This window comes from Girardinichthys multiradiatus, chromosome 14 (genome assembly GCF_021462225.1).
Source record: "Girardinichthys multiradiatus isolate DD_20200921_A chromosome 14, DD_fGirMul_XY1, whole genome shotgun sequence".
Lineage (NCBI taxonomy): Eukaryota > Metazoa > Chordata > Actinopteri > Cyprinodontiformes > Goodeidae > Girardinichthys > Girardinichthys multiradiatus.
The window spans coordinates 11,740,204-11,760,654 of record NC_061807.1 but is presented as its reverse complement, the minus strand read 5'-3'; the positions used below and the strand labels follow the sequence as shown (position 1 = coordinate 11,760,654).

Here is a 20,451-nt window from a genome sequence, read left to right as displayed (position 1 = left end):
CTGTCCTTCAAGTAGGATTTAAACCAGTTGAGTGCTGTACCAGAAAGGCCGACCCAGTTTTCCAGGCGCTCTAATAAAATGAACAACAGTGTCGAATGCTGCACTAAGGTCCAATAATACCAGCATTGTGGTTCTTCCACAGTCTGCATTTATACGGATGTCATTGAACACCTTGACAAGAGCAGTCTCTGTACTGTGGTGAGCAGGAAGCCTGACTGGAAGACATCGAAACGGTTGGTCGTTGTTAGGAACTTGTTCAACTGCTGAAACACAGCTTTTTCAATAATCTTACTGATGAAGGGGAGGTTTGATCTAGGCCTGTAGTTCTGTAGTAGCAGCTTGTCCAAGTTGCTCTTTTGCAATAGAGGTTTGATAATTGCTGTTTTTAGGGCCTGGGGGAAAACACCTGACAAAAGGGACGTGTTTATTATTTGTGTTAAATCAGATGTTATTACAGGCAAAGCTTTCTTAAGGAAAGCTGTGGGTAAAAGATTGAGACAGCAGGAAGAAGAGCTTAGTTGCTGTACGATTTCTTCTAAGTTTTTGTAGTTTATTTGGTGAAATTGGGAAATTTTGTCAAAATCAGTTCTAGTTGGAGACAACTTTGGTACTGGAGTTGATGTGGATGTGCTGACTGCCTCTCTGATCTTTTGGGTTTTTTCAGTGAAGAATTTCGCAAATTCATTGCAGGCCCTGGTAGAGTGGAGTTCAGATGCTACAGTTACAGGAGGGTTTGTTAACCTGTCGACCGTGGCAAATAATTTACAAGCATTGTTAATGTTTTTACTGATGATCTCAGAAAAGAAAGATTCCCTTGCATTTTTCAGTTGTAGGTTATATCTGTATAGTCTCTCTTTATAGATAATATAGTGAACCTGGAGTCCAGTATTTCGCCACCTGCGTTCAGCTTTTCAACACTCCTTTTTTCACTTCTGACTGGTGGAGCACTTCTCCACGGAGACATTTTCTTCCCAGAAACAACTTTCACTTTAATTGGACCAATTGAATCAATGATGTCAGAGATTTTAGAATGAAAGTTATCTACCAACTCATCTACAGTGTTACAGGGCAAAGTGGAGGTTGAAGAGTAAATCTGGTTAAAGGTTTCAGCAGCATCGTCCTTAAAGATGCGTTTTCTTATCATGTCTCTTTGGCAAACTGAGTCATTGCAGATGATGCTTTCAAAAATAACAGAAAAGTGGTCAGATAGAGCAACATCAGTTACAGACACCTTGGAAATGTTTAGACCCTTAGTGATGATCAAGTCAAAAATATGTCCGTTTGTGCGTTTGCTGTTTAACATGTTGAGTCAAACCAACAGTTCTAAGAGTGTCACATAGATCTATTGCACTTCTGTCTTCAGGATTGTCCATGTGAATGTTGAAGTCTCCCACAATAATTAAACAGTCATAATCAACACATCACAGATAAAAGCTAATTAAAATCACTGATAAAGTTTGTTTTGGACTTAGGAGGCCTGTAAATATTCAAGAACATGGTTCGGACCGGGCTCTTTACCTGGAGAGCCAAATATTCAAAAGAGTCAAATTTGCCCAGAAATACTTTTTTACACTCTAATAAATCTTTAAACAAAGTGGCCACCCCTCCACCTTTTCTTTACTGTCTGCTCTCACAAAGAAAATTGTAGTTCGGAGGCGTCGCCTCTATCAGAATAGGAGCTTCATTAAATTCATGTAACCATGTTTCTGTTAAAAACATAACATCACGTTTGTGGTCAGTAATGAAGTCATTGATTAAAAATGATTTTCCTGACAGAGATCTAATGTTCAGTAAAGTCAGTTTATATGACTTAGTTGCTGATATTAACTCTGTGTCTGGTTGTACCTGACAAGTTTATGGCTTTTGTTGATTGTTTATTACTGTCTCTTATCCTTTTGGCTTTGTTCTTTCTGTCACGTAAGCACAGATATTTTACAACTATCTCCTATTAGGGGCCCAAGTTTTTCCTGGACATGTTCATTTCTGATAGAGTTACCACTGGGGCCCAGACTGATGTTGGTTTAGTAGCAGGGCCTCGGCCACGGGGGGTGTTGAATGGAGAAGATGTCAGAGCCATTTGGGTCCTGATTTTAAGAGCTCCTTTCATGTTATCAGAGTCCAGTAAAGCAAAAAGCGGGCTCAGTGGGGAGATGGGAGAGTTCTGTGTGGTCTGGGTCGAGGTCTGGGGTGAGGGGGGTTTACCGCGGGGGTTGGTCTGGGTTTGGGAGAGGGGGGTCTAACGGGGGGTCCACCTCTCCTGTGGATTTCGACGGGGAGACCTTTCGTGATGACCTCTCTTTCTCAGCCAACTGGCCGGTTGTTTCTGCTGGAGCTGTTGGAGGCAGCGTTATCATTGTTGTTGATACTCCATGTTCTCTGCTGAAGGTCGAAGCTGCTGGCGGATTATTTACTGAATAGAAGAGATTAGATGTGACACGTCTGGCTCCTGGCTTGTTCAAACAGAAACCATCTTGCTTGAAGAGTTGCCATTTTTCCCAAAAAATATTAAAGTTGTCGATGAAGTTCACAGGTGTGGTGGCACATGTTTTTTTCAACCACTTATTAATCATCAGAAGTCATCTCCACAACCTCATCTCCACAAAAAAATCGGTGCAAAGGGTCCGCTGAGAAACACCTTGATATTGAGACCTCCAACAGTATTCAGAAGACGAGTGAAATCCTCCTTCAGTCCTTCTGATCTTTTCTTAGCCACGTCATCCATGGCTCCACAGTGTATAATAAGGTTTTCTAGAGATGGGCGCCTTTCTGTGATTGGAAGAATATTCTCTGAGATATCAGAGACAACATTACTGGTACCAATCATAACTTCTGTGTTTTTCTTGTTGCAGAAGTTTTTAATCCCATCCACAGCTGTGTTGCCCACTATTAGGGTTCTTGGTCCGGTGGGGCGCTTTTTCTCTGGCAATTTAGGAGAAGACTGTTTAGAATGAAGGTTGTTCTCAAACCTTTTATTGTTCTCAGAAGATGGATAGTTTTCCTGGTTTTCATTCTGTAGTGGAGCAAATCTGTTTTGGAGGTGAACTCCATTATTTCCAGCTGTCTCACTCCTATCAGTTGTTGTGACAGCAGCTCGCTGTCAAAGTCTCCTTTTCACAGGGGAAACGGGGGCATTTCTCTGTAATTCCGGCCATTCTAATTTATTTAATTGCTGAGATCTTCCAGAGAGTCGTCCACCTTGATTTTTTTGGGCATGCCCCTAAAACATGCCAGGGAGGTCTGCTGGTAGGTTTATTCTCAGTGTTCTGAGTTGTTGAGCTGGCTGTCACTGTTTGGGATCACAGGGAGAGTTGAATCATCGTTGTACCCCATATTCACCTCCACATTCACTTCTAGTCTATGGATTTTCATCTCCAAAACAGCCAATTTCTGTAAAAGTTTGTCAGAGTCCTCTGTGGTGAAGGAAGGCATTTTGTGCTGATTAGCTGCTGTCAACTTGTCCTGCTTTCGAGTTCGATTATAAAAACATCAAAGTCCTTTAAAAAAAAGATAATAATAATCCTTGGGAGTCGCTAGTAAGAAGTTGTTTTAGTCCAATATTTCCGTAATTTTGGCTAAGAGATAAAAAGTTAGGAGTAAAGAGCTTAGGAGAAAAGCGTCTGAGCAGGCAGAGAGGCGGAAGCAAAAAAGTTTAGTTTAACAGTTTAAGGCAAGGGTCCTCAAACCCTGCACTGCAGTCCAAATCCGGACCCAGAGAGCCTTTTGTCCGGACCGCGAAGCATTTTCTCATTTACCGTGTAGACAGATATAGACATTTTATTCCTGCCGGCTGCCGTGTCTGACTTTTGAACAGGTGCGGCGGGCAGCTATGTGGATCAGCCAGCTGGTGGCAGTAATGCACCACATCGTTGTATGCCGACCACCAGAAAAAGACAAATGAGAAGCTATGGGGTCTTTGATCGCAGTTTGCTACGTTACTAGTTTGGGAGCTGACGCTTAGTGACAGTAAATGTGAGTTCCCAAACTAGTAGAGTGGCTCCACCAAGTGGTGCGCCGATGAGTGAGTAAAACAAGATTCTTTGTCTTGTCAAAAATACATAAAGTGTTTAAACACAAAAAGTATTTCACTGACTCGAAAATTATCAGAGTGCATGGAAGCTGTGGGAGAGACACTTAGATGTAAAAGGACAACAACTTAAGGAAAGGGTGAAGCAACTTGCCATGTCTGCCGCAAGCACAAGTAGAGCGCAGGTTATACAAAGATGTACAGACCCAGTTCAACTGTGCCATTCAAAATGTGTTTAATATTGGCACTTAAATTGGATTACACGTTTCTGCTCAGCAGATGATTTAATTGGCATATAATGAATTGGTCAGTAATTCAAAAACTAACAATGGTTCATAGCTTACCATGGTTGATCATGATTTATTTATGGGTCGTTTCAAAAGCTTTTTGAGTTCTAAACTAGCAGAATGAGATTAATCACCCATCAGAGATTTTTGATTTACATGGACATGCATCCAAGCAGTTCAACATAACAGCTTTATAGACACAAACATTGCAGATTATGATGCTTTAATAAACGTGAATGTTTATAGTTTATCTACAAAACTTGGGTTTTCATCACTTGTATCGTAAATCAAACATTAGTCTCTCACAACAAACAGTAAGTAAAAAAAAAACCACCGTAGAGGGATTAAGTAAGGACCATTTACTAGGATTAGTAGAAAACTAGGTTTTAACATGAAATATTTCAACAACTTTCTCAAACAAGATGACTGATCTCTGAGCAGTGAAGAAATAACAATGAGCTCTCAGCAACAATGATGGAGACTAAAGAAACTGGAACTAAAACACACATTTTAACCAACTGGACCTCAGAACAGTTCTGACTATTTCAGTTTAACAAACTCAGCATAGTCTCCGTCATCTGAAAGCCAAACCCCAGCATGTAGAGGCTGGGTGAATGTGGTCTGGACTCTGTGGAGGAGAGTCATGGTTCTAGAGACGCTGTAGAAAGACAGAATACCTGCTCTTTGATCCAGGTACACTCCAATTGTGGAGGAAAATGGACCTGATATTGGAGTTTTAACACTGTTGTGCCAAAATGTGTAGGCTTTTTCTTCACAATGTAAAGCCCAAGATTTGTTGTTGAATCCATATACACAGTCTTGTGAGGTTCCTGCTCTGCTAATATTCTTATATGCAACTGCTACATAAACTTCTTCCCCTCCCCACTCCACCTCCCAGTAACAACATCCCGTCAGACTCTGGATACTCAATACTTGCCACCATCGAGCAAATCTGTCTGGGTGATCAGAATAAAGCTGTGGTTTTTCCATCAAAGTCACTTTTCTGTTGTTCTTAGATAATAAGAGATATCTGTGAGCTGTGTTTGAATCCAGGGTGATTTCTTGTGAATATCTTAACAATCCAGCTCTGGTCGTTGGTTCCGTTTTTGGCCATAAAACACAAATTTTATTGAGTGGCTGTAAGATGTTTCTCCATGTGTCTCTCAGAAACCCCTGTAGTTTATCTCTGAGATATAATACTTCGTCAACAGTCCATGAATTGATGCTGGATGAGTGTGTAGACTCACTGAGTGCTGACAGTGAGGGGTAGTTGTGGAGAAACTGGTTGTGATCCTCTGTCTTTGAGAGCTGCTCCAGTTCGACATCTATCCTCTTCAGCTCAGTGATCTCCTGCTCCAGCTTCTTCTGAAGCTCTTTGACTCGACTCACTTCAGTTTCCTGCTGGGATCTGATCTGCTGCATCACATCAGAGCTTCTTTTCTGGATGAGAAGGATCAGCTCAGTGCAGATCTTCTCACTGTCCTCCACTGCTCTATCAGCAGAGACATTGATGACATTCACATCCTGCTGAAGCAGCTTCAGATCTTTCTCTTGGTCCTGGATTCTCTGGTTGATTTCTCGTCGACTCACCTGGAGCTCCTTCTGCTTCTCAGTCCTTTCTGCTGCAGCTGGGACTGTTTCATGACCTTTATGTTCATCCATAGAGCAGAGATAACAGATACACTGCTGATCAGTACGACAGAAGATCTTCATCACCTCATCATGTCGAGAGCAGATGTTCTCCTGGAGGTTCTTGCAGGGTTCCACCAGCTTGTGTTTCTTTAATGGTGGAGCATCATAGTGAGGTTGGAGGTGATCCCTACAGTAGGAAGCAGGACAGAATAAACAGGACTTGGCAGCTTTCATCTTCCTCCCAGTGCAGACATCACAGGCCACATCTTCAGGTCCAGCATAGCAGTGATCAGCTGGAGCAGCTTGAAGACCAGTCTTCTTCAGATCCTCCACTAAAGCAGCTAACGTGACGTTTTTTTTTAGAACAGGCCTTCGTCTGAAAATTTTCCTGCATTGAGGGCAGCTGTGGGTTCTCCTCTGATTCTCTCCATCCCAGTTGGTTTTAATACAGTTCATACAGTAGCTGTGTCCACAGGGAATAGTCACTGGATCCTTCAGTAGATCCAGACAGATGGAACAAGAGATTTTTTCTTGCTCCAGATTAGACATTTTCTGTGCCATTTCACCTCTCAATAACAATGACTGTTAGTTTCACTGGTCTGAGTTCAGATCTCAAAGGTGGGTTGCTCTAGAGAATCTCATAAATTCTTCATCTGATTTGTAGATCTGAAAGAAGGAACATGGAAATATGTTAGTTCACAGTAAAAAAAAAAAAATCAGCTGTTACATTACAGAGTTGGATTTAACATTGTGGATAATATTTGTTCCACTGATATTTAAAGTAAAATTTACTCCATAGTCAGTCTTACTTTTCAGGATTAATCTGATGTCAGATTAGGATAAGCCCCGAGTTATCTATATTCATGTGACTTACAAAATCACTGCTAAGATGCTTGATAAACAAACATTAATTTCTGAAATATCAGATAGAAGAATAAAAAGCTGCTATAGTGAAAAACATTCTGCAGTTTCAACTAAATGTGCAAAGCGAGACAGACATGTAAAGCACTGAAATGATCAAGACAACATGACTTACTCAAAGTGACCCTTGCAGGGCCATTAGCTAAATCTCTTAAATATTTCATCCTTAGCTTTCCTCATCCAAACTGCAAAGCACCACCACCAGGCCCTTATTCTCAATTTTTAGATCAGTTCTCAGACTTCTTTTCTGATTAAGTGTTAAATGCTGATACATTCATTATAGTGGGGGATTTTAACATTCAGGTTGACACTGAAAGTGATAGCCTAAATATAGCTTTTAATGTTGTCTTAGACTCAATTGGCTTTGCTCAAAACATTAGCAAACCTACCCACTTTTGTCTTCATTCTCTAGACCTTGAGCTGACATATGGCATCGAGTGTAAAGAAATAACAATATTTCATCATAACCCTGTCCTGTCTGACCATTTTTAATATCCTTCGAATTTAACCGAGTACTCCACACCTGAAAGAAAATATTATAGCAGATCATTATCAGACAATGCTGTAACAACCTTTAAAGAATCTGTTCCATTTTTAATTTCTTGATCATCAGAGAAAAACAGTGGAGGGCAATAATTTTGTTTCTTCCCCTTCACAAATTGATACTTTTGTTCATAGTGTTACTTCCTCATTGCATGGTGCATTAGAAAATGTAGCCCCATTGAAAAAGAAGATAATCATTAATAGGAGGCTAGCTCCTTGGTTTAATTCAGAGCTGCGTACTTTAAAGGACAATGTTAGAAGATTGGAGAGAAAATGGCACGCTACACACCTAGAAGATTCCTACTTAATCTGGAAAAATAGCCTACTGTTGTATAAAAAGACACTTCGCCAAGCTAGAACAGCTTATTTCTCATCATTAATAGAAGAGAAAAAGAATAATCCTAGGTTTCTCTTTAGTACAGTTGCTAAACTTACACAGAGTCATAGCTCTGTTGAGCCATCCATTCCCTTAGCTCTTAGCAGCCATGACTTTATGGGATTCTTTTTAATTTTTTTAAAATTGATTCTATTAAAAATAAAATCTTTGACATACTCCTGAAGATGATTACTTCATCCTCAGCAAGTGAGACAACATTGGAAATAACTGCAGAACCTGATCTGTGTTTGGACTGTTTTGATCCTGTGAAGCTTCCTGAGTTATCAGAAATATTACCTTCATCTAAACCTTCAACTTGTATGTTAGACCCAATCCCAACCAAATTATTTAAGGAAGTGTTCCCTCTGATTACCAGCCCCATTTTAGATATGATTAATCTATCTTTAGTAAATGGATATGTACCACAAGCTTTTATGGTAGCTGTAATTAAACCTTTACTTAAGAAACCTTCGCTTGATCGAGATGACTTAATAAATTACAGACCTATATCCAATCTTCCATTCTTATCTAAAATTCTTGAGAAAATAGTTGATGATGAAATGTGTGTAAATAAAATCTGATTAACTAAACAGCCCTGTTCTGCAAAACAGAAAAAGGAAGGAGACGCTGAACTGGTTGAGAAGCAGTTAGAAAAAACACATTTTTGTTTTCATCCTTCATGCTGTAAAAAGGGTTAGGGTTAGCAATGACCTGTTTGAAGAGTTTCAGTCAGGCTTCTGAGCTCACCATAGCACTGAAACAGCTCTACTGAAACTCACTAATGATATTCTTATGGCCTCAGATAATGGACTTGTGTCTGTTCTGGTTCTGTTAGATCTCAGTGCTGCATTTGATACAGTTGACCATAATATTCTCTTAAAAAGGCTGGAATATGCTGTAGGGATCAGGGAAACAGTGCTAGGCTGGTTTAAATCTTATCTGTCTGACAGATTCCAGTTTGTTCATGTAAATGATAAATCATCTTTAAACTACAGGGTTAATTGTGGAGTCCTGCAGGGGTCAGTGCTGGGGCCTTTTTTCTTCACTACATGTCTATATGCCTCCAATAGGTGAAATTATCAGGCAACGTGGGATAAATTTCCACCGTTATGCCAATGATACTCAGCTTTATCCATAAATCCTGATGAGCCCAACCAGCTAGACAGACTACAGTTATTACTTGAAGACATAAAAACTCCGGAACATTGCCAAAATGAGAAATATCCTCTCCAGGAGTGACGTTGAAAAACTAGTCCATGCATTTGTTACTTCAAGGCTGGACTATTGTAATTCTTTACTATCAGGATGTCCACAAAATGCAGTTAAAAGCCTTCAGCTGATCCAAAATGCTGCAGCAGACATTCTGATAAAAATAAAAAAAATAAAAATCAAATTCCTCAAAATCTAACTTCCCTTCATTGACTCCCTGTTAAATCCAGAATAGAATTTAAAATTCTCCTCCTCACATTTAAAGCCCTTAATGATTTAGCTCCATCATACATCAGAGATCTGATTGTTCCATATGTTCCTAACAGAGCACTTCGTTCTCAGACTGCAGGTTTACTGGTGGTTCCTAGAGTCTCTAGAAGTAGAATGGGAGGCAGATCCTTTAGTTATCAGGCTCCTCTCCTGTGGAACAAACTGGATGACATAATGACCACTTTCCCTCACTCTGCTACATTCTCCTACTGCTCAACAATTGTTCATTTCTGATGTTATTTCAGCTTTTAACCAAGTTCTCACTCTCTCTTCTCTTTATAGAAGCTACATCTGGCCTGGCTCTGTGTTCAGCCGCTGCACCTTCCTGGAGGGGGGCATCAGATAAACTGCTGCTGTCAACAACTTAATGTTATCCTTCTACAGATGATAGACTTGGCCCTGCCTTTCCTAGACATAGCTACTGATTGAGCTTCTACTGTGACTAACTGTATGTGCTCTCTTTCATACTCTAGACTTGAAACTGGCTCAGAGTTCATGTGCTTAGCTGTCTTTCTCTCCTAGATAAAGCCTCTAAAGGAGCTACAACCATTAATGTTTTACTTTTCCTTTCCATAGAAAACATTCCTGGATCAGTGCTTCGGTGTTCTTTTATGTCTCTGCTCCATCCACCAAAACCCCCAGTCAGTCGTGGCAGATGGTCGTTCTCACCTGGTTCTTTCTGGAGGTTTTGTCCTATGAAAAGGTAGTTTTCCTCTCCACTGTTGCTACATACATGATCAGTATGAAGGCATTACTGCTAAATCAATGCAGGCACCTGTCCACTGTCTCTACATGCTTACCCAGGAGGAGCAGTGTATGGAGGTATAGGAGCTACTGTTGGGGGCCTTCCAGGTTGTGGTTGATTTTAACAACCCCACACTGAAAGGGCACCAACCATCGCCGTGGCCAACAACCCCTTCCCCCTTCCAAAAAGCTTCCATTTGTAGGCATTTCTCCGTTGTGTTTATCTCAAACGAACAACATTTATGTGACTTCACCTCCACACACGTTATTTTTTCAGATGTAAATCGTATGTCTTGTGATGTGAACCGATTACCCAGAGTTTTTAGGAGGGAACACCGCCTAGCATAACAATAAACTGGGTCCTAACTTTGAGAACATTGAATCTATTTGTTTGTGCTGTGAAAACCATTTTAGACGCTCTTGGTTGAATGTAATCTGTCTAAACGAGACAAAATGGTTCAATGTAAATGCTGCAGGTATAAAAACCGAGTTAATATCAGAGAAGCAGTGAAATAAAACGTTCTGGTTAAACTGTGTTAGCATGGCGAAGCTACAATGTGACCGAGTCTGTAGTCAGTGTTTGTGGCTGTTTACAGCTCTCTGTTCTACGACGAGACGATTTCCAGTCAGAAATATTGACTAACTTCAGCTTCCAGGTGTTACCACGATGTAATAATTTATGTTTCAAACGTTTTTAGTCAAGATAAAAACTTTACGTACCTCGGTGGAGCTCTGGTGCTCTTCTTCTTCTGGAATTTAATGGCGGTTGGCAAAAATATGCAGGTGCGCATTACCGCCACCACCACTCATCTTCTTCTTCTTCTTCTTCTTATGTTTTTGAGATTTTTCGGTTTTTTTTGGTGGGTGGCATCAAACGTTTAGATGCATTGTCGCCATCTGCTGTGCTGGAGTGTGGGCCAGAGGATCTAACTGACCTGTTTTATATTTTTGCAAATAATCTTAAAAATCTTATAAATATTCTATTTATCATTTCATGTTTAGCTAGTATTGTATTCACTCTTAATGCTTCCATACCATACTTTCTTTATTCTTGCTTTAATTTTTCTCTACTCACCCTATATTTTTCACACTGAATTACAACCTGCTCTACTGTTTCCAAATCCATTCCACAATCACATGTTCCTGTTGGATGTTTACCCAACATATGTAAAGTTTTATTTAATCGTGTATGTCCTAATTGTAATCTTGTTATGACTGCCTGTTCTTTCCGATATTCTCCAATTACTTCCATTTTACCTACCAATTTTTGTATTTGAAATAGATGTCGCCCTTTGGTTCCCTCCTCCTAAAGCCGCTGCCATTCTGATTTTACTTTGTTCTTAATAACAGATTTTATTTCAGATTTAATATATGCTATTTCCATAATTCTATCTTGACTTAAAGACTGTTTGGCTAAACGATCTGCAACTTCAATACACTCTGTTTCTTTATGAGCAGGAACCCACATGAACTTAACTATTAAATAAAATTGTGTAAGTCTAAATAAAGTTTCATAAATTTCATAAACTAAATCTATACGGCCTTGAGATGAGAAACCCATAATTGACATCAAGGAGGACAGTGAATCTGAGCCGATACGAACTCTTTCTATTCTGTTTTGTTCTACCCATTGTAACGCCATCAGAATTGCAATCATTTCAACTGTAAAGACAGCTAAATGATGTGATGTTCTTTGTTTCATGTGGTTCGTCATGGATTAATATCTTTCTTATATAATCAATTTCTATTAAGTAATTTAGTTCTTTTCAGATGTAATATCATTTGTATATGTTTTCTCCATATGTTCTTTTGCAATGTATCTATTCTGCCATTCTTCCTTCAATTTTTGTTTGATGATACTCCTTGTCTATGACTTACTTATATGTACTTTAAAGTTTATATGATTTTGAGTTACCTTCTTAGCCATCTTATCTGCCATATAATTTCCTTTTATTCCAGTTTGAGCTGGTACCCATAAGAATACTAATGTTAAACCCGTCTGAATATTGTATGATGTATCTCAATAATATATGACGTATCTCTAATAAAACAAAAAACGTCCTGCTATCTGATTGATTGTGTATTAAATTCAATAATATGGAACTTAAATCAGAGCAAATTATTGTTTTTAATGCTTAACTGCTAACATATATTCTACAGAAAAACAATTGGGATTTGTTTATCTTTTTATATTTGAAATTAAAGGTCTCTACAGGTCACCTGTATAAATGTGAACTTACTGATAATAACTGTGTATATATTCCTGTATTATGCTTACATTTAAATTGGATGTCTGATCCTATTTCATTAATGTCATATCAACTGTTGCTTTTGATAATATCCATGGTGGTATTCCAGCTAGACATAGTATTGGACTTATTTTTAAACTATGTACTTGACGTTTTTCTGCAAACTTTCTACTAATGCATCCAAAACTATTCACTTGTTTTTTTCCTTTCTCCCAACATGAATTTAGGATGTCACCTGTTGGTTGAACCAGGTACTTTCCTTGTAAATTTACCCAATAATCTATGGCTAATAGTTTTCTTCTCAGATCTAACAGCATTTACCATTTCTACCTGGAGTGCTGCGCTTGGGAAGGTTTGTCACCTTTTAAGGAAGAAGCAATAAAGATGAATTAAACAGAAATAAGTTCAAATATGGTTATTATTAAAGAAGAAAATTGTTACAAATCTGAAATGTTCATATGCATGGACCTTAATTGTGGTCAGTGAGATTTAGACACGCAGACCCCGTCTTCTCAGCTTAGATCAGAAGTTGTTTTCTCTAGTAGTTTGCCGTTTATTTAGGAAATGTGCAACTATCTAAAAGACTAGATGGGGAACGTCCAGGTTTAGACAATTGACATTCCCCGATGATTCGACGCTGCATTCCAGGATTCAATTCAATTCAGTTTTATTTATATAGCGCCAATTCACAACAAATGTCGTCTCAAGGCACTTCACAAAGTCAGGTACATACATTCCAATTAGTCCTAACCATTGAACAGTGCAGTTGGATTCAGTTATTTATTCAAATTGGATAAAAGGTTTTTCTGTCTAAGGAAACCCAGCAGATTGCATCCAGTCAGTGACTTTGCAGCATTCACTCCTCCCGGACAGGATACCTCTGTTCTGACATCACTGCTACTTCTTGTACAATTTCACCATCAGCTTCTGCAAGATGAGTTACACATTCCTACCCCCCAGCATCCTTTATGTGGTTAATTAAAGCTTAATTAAAACAAAGTATACTCTGAATGATAACATCTACGGTTCCTCCAAGATAAGTTTCACAAGCATTTCCCCTTAACACTATTATCTAATAAAAACTTATTTTCCTGCTTTTATAACATTCTGCTATGTGTCCCATGGTTTTTACATTATTTAGCTTCATGTAATTGTGCAACAGGGCTAGAAAACAGGTAACCTTTAACTTCAAGCAATTGTATCTTATTGTTTTTAAGTTAAAGCAAGCCCCTAAAATTATACTAAGAATAATACTATTAATCATACTCATTTTAATGAAAAGAACCTTTATCATTATCCATAATTTAATATATGCTTATTGTTCAAACCACTTAATCTAATACATCAAATAATATGTTTATAATAAATGTTTATTTCCAACAAAAGCTCCTGCACAAAGTCTCAATGCTTGATGTTGTAAAATGTTTAATTTTTGTAGACGAGTCTTTGATGCGAAGATTTTCATCCATCTATTTTCTATAACCATTTCTTCCGTACAGGATTGCTGGGGAACTGGTGAGAGGCTTGGTCCACACTGGACAGGTCGCCAGTCCATTGCAGGGCAACACAGAGACACACAGGACAAACAACCATGCACACTGCAACAATGAGCCACTGTTCAATTTCTATTGTAGATCCATAATTGTCAGTAATAACACATATGTAATGTACAGTTCAATAACAATACAGCAACTGGTTTTTCATTTAGTTTGTTTGCTTGGAACGTGTGTATGTGTGTCTGGGTGTGTCATTCACTAAGGGTCTCATCTTGGCGTTCCTTCCTGAAAAAGGTGAACAGATGATAGTGTTGTGGTTATTCTCAAGTGTATCAATAGAGTTTTGATTTTAGCTGCAATAGAACACAAAACTGTCTTAAGAAACTAAAATAATGAAACCTTATTTTTAGTAAATACTTACCTCTGCCATTTTTTTCATAGGCAACAGCCAAAGTATGCTAATCGTTTTCACCATAAAACATTTTAATAACTCAAATTCTTTGAATAACTTGAATACTTTTAAACTCTGACGGAAAAAAGTGCAGTTTGCATATGTAACAGCAACATCACAGCAAACACAGTCAACAAAAAACTTTCTGTAAACTCTGTTTAAAAGAAAAAAGACGGGGACCTCTTGGTGTATGAGTTTGTCCCGTCATGGTGTGGGGTCGGGGGTCCGGTTGTGGGTGGGGTGCTGGGTGGGGTCTGCCCTGTTGCGCCAGTGGGGGTGTTTTGGGGGGCCTTTAGATGTCTGTGGCTCAGATCTCCTCAGTGTCCGTCCTGGTACCATGGGGCAGGTCTGTGGGTCCTCACACTCGCTATTGCATATTTTTGTGGAGAAACCTTGTATACAAAAGCGCGTCCACACCCATACTCACAGGTGTTAAGCTTCAGGTGTTGACAGATACACAGATGTTCTATATTGGGCTGCACCTCTCACTAAGTACATTTTATATTCAGAATTACCGTGTACTATTTTGTTAAAAAAAACAAAACAAACAAAAACAAAAAAACCAGCTGCAGGTGTACAAGCAAGCAGAGTGTAATGTATTCTCTTCATCCTTCTTTCTCTCCTCCACTCTTTCCTCTTTTTCTCCCCTTTTTCCCCCCATCTCTCTCTTTTTTGAGCTTCTTTTTTCCTTTTCATTTCAGTCTCCGTGTCTGTAACAATTGAAATATTCCCAAAGAAGTTTATAATAAAGTTTATTTTATAAATATCAAGCAGAGCTTTAAAGCATTAGCTGTGATGCTCTGCTTGATGGGCAATTTCTTGGTACTCAGACAACAATTCTGAGCGATACTCTGCCGGACAGGACACGGTTAAAAAAGAAAAAATACATATTTGAGATATTTTCCATATTTTCCCCACATACTAAAACTCATTCTCGCGCGGTCTCATCACTCCTTTCCCCGTCTCTGGTGTGTGTTTGGGGTGTGTCGAGTCAACTCGTGGGGGCACGATAACCAGGAAACGGGGCGTGGAAAGGACAAAGTACCTTCCACTCAGTTTCGCTTTATTGTGAGGAGCTGGGAGATGATCAATGGTTTTCACTTAGAAAGAAAGCCAAGCCCAAATAAGCAACCTTATGTAACTGAACTAAAAGGCAGGTTGTTAACCATGAATGTTATTTTAACATTATATTTTAGGTGATATTTATGTTATTTGAGAACATCCAGAAGAACATTGAGAGAAAGTATTCCTTCAGGAGCGTTCAAGACTTCACGTCACCAAACGTTTAAAATGAAATTCACAAAAGGCATCAACTCTAATTTTCTACAGTCATGTAAATAACCACATTGTGGAGAGAAATCAATCAAATCTGTTTATATGACCGTTGAGAGATGTCCTGGCAAAATTTGGTTCACCAACAAAATCATTTCAGTTCATCCATCATCTGTCCAATAAAATAATGACTGATGTCCTGATTGATGATGATCATGATAATTACAGTTTCCATCAGCTCATCTGTACATGGATTTGAACAACAACATTTGGTCTGACAAAGTAATAAATGTAAATGTAATTAGTTTAGGTGAATAAAAATCCTCCTGAGCAGTGATAGCCTCCATGACTGAACAGAAACAGGGAGGGGCAGCACCCAAATAAACTCCAACATCAATAAAACAAACAAGATGACAAAGTACACTGAACAAAAATGTAAACACAGATCTTCCCATTTTCCATTATTTGAACTGAAAGATATGACAGTATGTACGCAAAAAGCCTATTTTTCTCAAATATTGTTTACAAATCTGTCTAAATCTTGCCGAGACAATCCATCCATCTCGTAAGTGTGGCTCAAGATGCTAATTAAATAGCTTGATTATTGTACATATGTGCCTTAGGTTGGCCACAATAAAAGCTGAAGTTGTATCATGCAGCACAATGCCACACACGTCACCAGTTTTGAGGAACAATGCAACTGGCATGCTGACTGCAGCAAGGTCCACCTGAGCTGTTGCCCATGAATTGAATGTTCAATTCTCTATCATAAGCCAGATGGCTTATGATAGAGCAATTCTCCAACTGATTGCTCCTGGTGGTGGTGGTGGGGTTTTGGTGTGATTAGGCTTACGTTAATGACAACAAACACAGGTGCATTTTACTAGGTGGCAAGTTGAACGCAAGGATCTGTACACAATTCCTGGAAGCTGAAAACATTCCAGTTCTTGCATGGCCAGCATACTCCCCCAATTCAGCATGTTTGGGAGGCTCTGGAACAGTGTATACAAAAAGCACTTTCCAGTTCCATTTTGCTCTCTGTCGCAAATAGATATAAATTCAGGTTCATTTACCATTTCCATTTAAACAATACACCAGGCCCAGTGACACCAATATACCACAAACAAGTAAACCAGAGGGTCTTGGGAGTTATTTGATACCGTGGAAGACAATGAGTTCATTCTGCCAGCGAAAAATTTGTAAGAAAGAACACATCCTTTTTATAAGGATAACAACAGAAAGAAGGAGGATTGGGACAAGATAGTGGGAGTCACTGGATTAGATGGTGAGTTTGTCCTGCTTATTGTCAAATAGTGAGTGCAGTCTGTTCAGTGGTCTACAAGTAGAGACCGTAGTATTCATGCTGAATATTCTGTTTATCTAAGAGTTGTGAGTCCAATTGCCTCTGCAGTTGTCGGATGCATGAACGGATACTATAAAGGCCTTTAGTGTGAATTGCCAGATGACACAATGTTTTGACGGATGATGAAGCAGAAACTGAACATGGTCAATGTTAATTCAGGGTTATCTCAACAAAGAAGAAGGCCTCACCAACACCGTCTTAGACAGATTTGTGAACAATATTAGAGGGAAGGAGTCCTTTTTAATACCTAGGAAAAAGTCTTAGATCTTTGGTTTCAACTGTTAAAAACGGGAGTCTGGGAGTCATGGTTTCAGAGATGCTGTAGAAAGACAGAATACCTGCTCTATGATCCAAGAACACCTACTCTGAAGGAAACTGGACCTGATACTGGAGTTTGGAGATTTATCATTGAATCCAAATCCTCCTGCTTTGCTGATGTTTTTGTATGAAACTGCTACAACAACTCCTCCTCCTCTCCACTCCACCTCCTAGTAACAACGTCCAGTCAGACTCTCTCTGCTCAGAACCTGAGGCCAATGCGTAAATCTGTTGGGATGATCAGGATAAGACTGTTTCTGTCTCATTAAAGTAACGTTTCCATTTCCCCCAGATAAGGCCAAATATTTGTTTGCTGTGTTTGGATCCAGAGTGATTTCTTGTGAATATTCTAAGAATTCAGCTCTGGTCTTTGGTTCTGGTTCTGGTAGTAGAACCTCCACCTCAGTGACTGCCAGTGAGACGTTTGTCCCTCTGTCTCTCAGGATGTCCTGTAGTTTATCTCTGAGCTCTGACACAGCTGCTGTCACATCCTCCTGTCCCTCCCCACAGATAAAACTCCAACCCCTCATTTGAACATAAGAACATGAAATAACAAGAGCTTAAAATGAAAAACGGGGTTAAAAAATAAAAGTCACTGAAATACGTAAAGTAGCTTTACGAAATAAAAGTGACACAAAATAAAACTGCATTATGAAATTAATAAATAAATAAATATTTAAGTAAATTGAATAAATCTTGAAATTAATTAAATAAAACAAGAGAAAAATGTCTTTTAACATAATTATTTTGTTTTATTTTATGGGGATATTTATTTATTTCATAGAATATTTATTAGTAATTTATCAATAGCAGTATTTATTTATTTATTTAATTTTGAATGAAACGGCTCTCCATAGTTCATGGCTTTTTATAGTGCAGAGAAAATACACTGCTGATCAGTACGACAGAAGATCTTCATCACCTCATCATGACGAGAGCAGATGTTCTCCTGGAGCTTCTTGGAGGGATCCACCAGCTTGTGTTTCTTCAACCCAGGAACATCATAGTGAGATTGGAGATGTTTCTCATAGTAAGAAACCAAACAGACCAGACAGGACTTGGTAGCTTTCATCTTCCTTCCAGTGCAGACATCACAGGCCACATCTTCAGGTCCAGCATAGCAGTGATCAGCTGGAGCAGCTTGGAGTTCAGTCTTCTTCAGATCCTCCACTAACTCTGCTAACATGATGTTCTTCTCCAGGACAGGCCTCGGTCTGAACTCTTTCCTGCACTGAGGACAGCTGTGGATTCTCCTCTGACCCACTAAATCCCAGTGTTCTTTGATACAGTTCATACTGTGACCACAGGGAATAGTCACTGGTGTCAGTAGGTTTAGACCAAAACGCAGACATATTCTCAGAAGCAGCGTTGTGAGATTTGTCTTCTTTCTTTAATGAAGATCAGAGACGGAGTTACATAAACTGTAGACGCAAAGATCCAGAATCAGGAGATATCAGGAATTTCACAGGAATGAGACATAAGGAACCAGCGGGGAATTATGAGCACAACCAGGTATACAGGTCCTTCTCAAAATATTAGCATTGTGATAAAGTTAATTATTTTCCATAATGTCATGATGGAAATTTAACATTCATATATTTTAGATTCATTGCACACTAACTGAAATATTTCAGGTCTTTTATTGTCTTAATACGGATGATTGTGACATACAGCTCATGAAAACCCAAAATTCCTATCTCACAAAATTAGCATATTTCATCCGACCAATAAAAGAAAAGTGTTTTTAATACAAAAAACGTCAACCTTCAAATAATCATGTACAGTTATGCACTCAATACTTGGTCGGGAATCCTTTTGCAGAAATGACTGCTTCAATGCGGCGTGGCATGGAGGCAATCAGCCTGTGGCACTGCTGAGGTCTTATGGAGGCCCAGGATGCTTCGATAGCAGCCATTAGCTCATCCAGAGTGTTGGGTCTTGAGTCTCTCAACGTTCTCTTCACAATATCCCACAGATTCTCTATGGGGTTCAGGTCAGGAGAGTTGGCAGGCCAATTGAGCACAGTGATACCATGGTCAGTAAACCATTTACCAGTGGTTTTGGCACTGTGAGCAGGTGCCAGGTTGTGCTGAAAAATGAAATCTTCATCTCCATAAAGCTTTTCAGCAGATGGAAGCATGAAGTGCTCCAAAATCTCCCGATAGCTAGCTGCATTGACCCTGGCCTTGATAAAACACAGTGGACCAACACCAGCAGCTGACACGGCACCCCAGACCATCACTGACTGTGGGTACTTGACACTGGACTTCTGGCATTTTGGCATTTCCTTCTCCCCAGTCTTCCTCCAGACTCTGGCACCTTGATTTCCGAATGACATGCAGAATTTGCTTTCATCTGAAAAAAGTACTTTGGACCACTGAGCAACAGTCCAGTGCTGCTTCTCTGTAGCCCAGGTCAGGCGCTTCTGCTGCTGTTTCTGGTTAAAAAGTGGCTTGACCTGGGGAATGCGGCACCTGTAGCCCATTTCCTGCACACGCCTGTGCACGGTGGCTCTGGATGTTTCTACTCCAGACTCAGTCCACTGCTTCCGCAGGTCCTCCAAGGTCTGGAATCGGCCCTTCTCCACAATCTTCCTCAGGGTCCGGTCACCTCTTCTCGTTGTGCAGCGTTTTCTGCCACACTTTTTCCTTCCCACAGACTTCCCACTGAGGTGCCTTGATACAGCACTCTGGGAACAGCCTATTCGTTCAGAAATGTCTTTCTGTGTCTTACCCTCTTGCTTGAGGGTGTCAATAGTGGCCTTCTGGACAGCAGTCAGGTCGGCAGTCTTACCCATGATTGGGGTTTTGAGTGATGAACCAGGCTGGGAGTTTTAAAGGCCTCAGGAATCTTTTGCAGGTGTTTAGAGTTAACTTGTTGATTCAGATGATTAGGTTCATAGCTCGTTTAGAGACCCTTTTAATGATATGCTAATTTTGTGAGATAGGAATTTTGGGTTTTCATGAGCTGTATGCCAAAATCATCCGTATTAAGACAATAAAAGACCTGAAATATTTCAGTTAGTGTGCAATGAATCTAAAATATATGAATGTTAAATTTTCATCATGACATTATGGAAAATAATGAACTTTATCACAATATGCTAATATTTTGAGAAGGACCTGTATAAGCAGGGAGAGGAGGAGAATAGACCAATGAGAGGAAGCTATGGTGATCAGATGGGAAGTGGGAACAGGTGCTGTGGGGCCTGAGGGAATGAATGGTTATTGTGGTAACTGGACTAAACTATAAGAAAACCAAAGGGAAACTAGAATCTAAGGATAACATTATCTGAT

General features: G+C 39.5%; 1 protein-coding gene across 1 annotated transcript; it reads right to left on the bottom strand.

Moving 5' to 3' along the window:
* Positions 1-4,237: 4,237 nt before the first annotated feature.
* LOC124880131 (tripartite motif-containing protein 16-like) lies at positions 4,238-10,786 on the bottom strand. The gene is made up of 2 exons (XM_047385065.1): positions 10,727-10,786; positions 4,238-6,609 (listed from the first exon to the last, which is right to left on the bottom strand). Exon 2 carries the CDS (start codon positions 6,502-6,504, stop codon positions 4,852-4,854), a length of 1,653 nt encoding a protein of 550 aa, XP_047241021.1. The 5' UTR covers positions 6,505-6,609; positions 10,727-10,786; the 3' UTR covers positions 4,238-4,851.
* Between the last annotated feature and the right edge of the window lie 9,665 nt (positions 10,787-20,451).

Bases quoted from the DNA above. Each gene is read 5' to 3' on its own strand.
- LOC124880131 (XM_047385065.1), bottom strand. From the start codon at position 6,504: ATGGCACAGAAAATGTCTAATCTGGAGCAAGAAAAAATCTCTTGTTCC.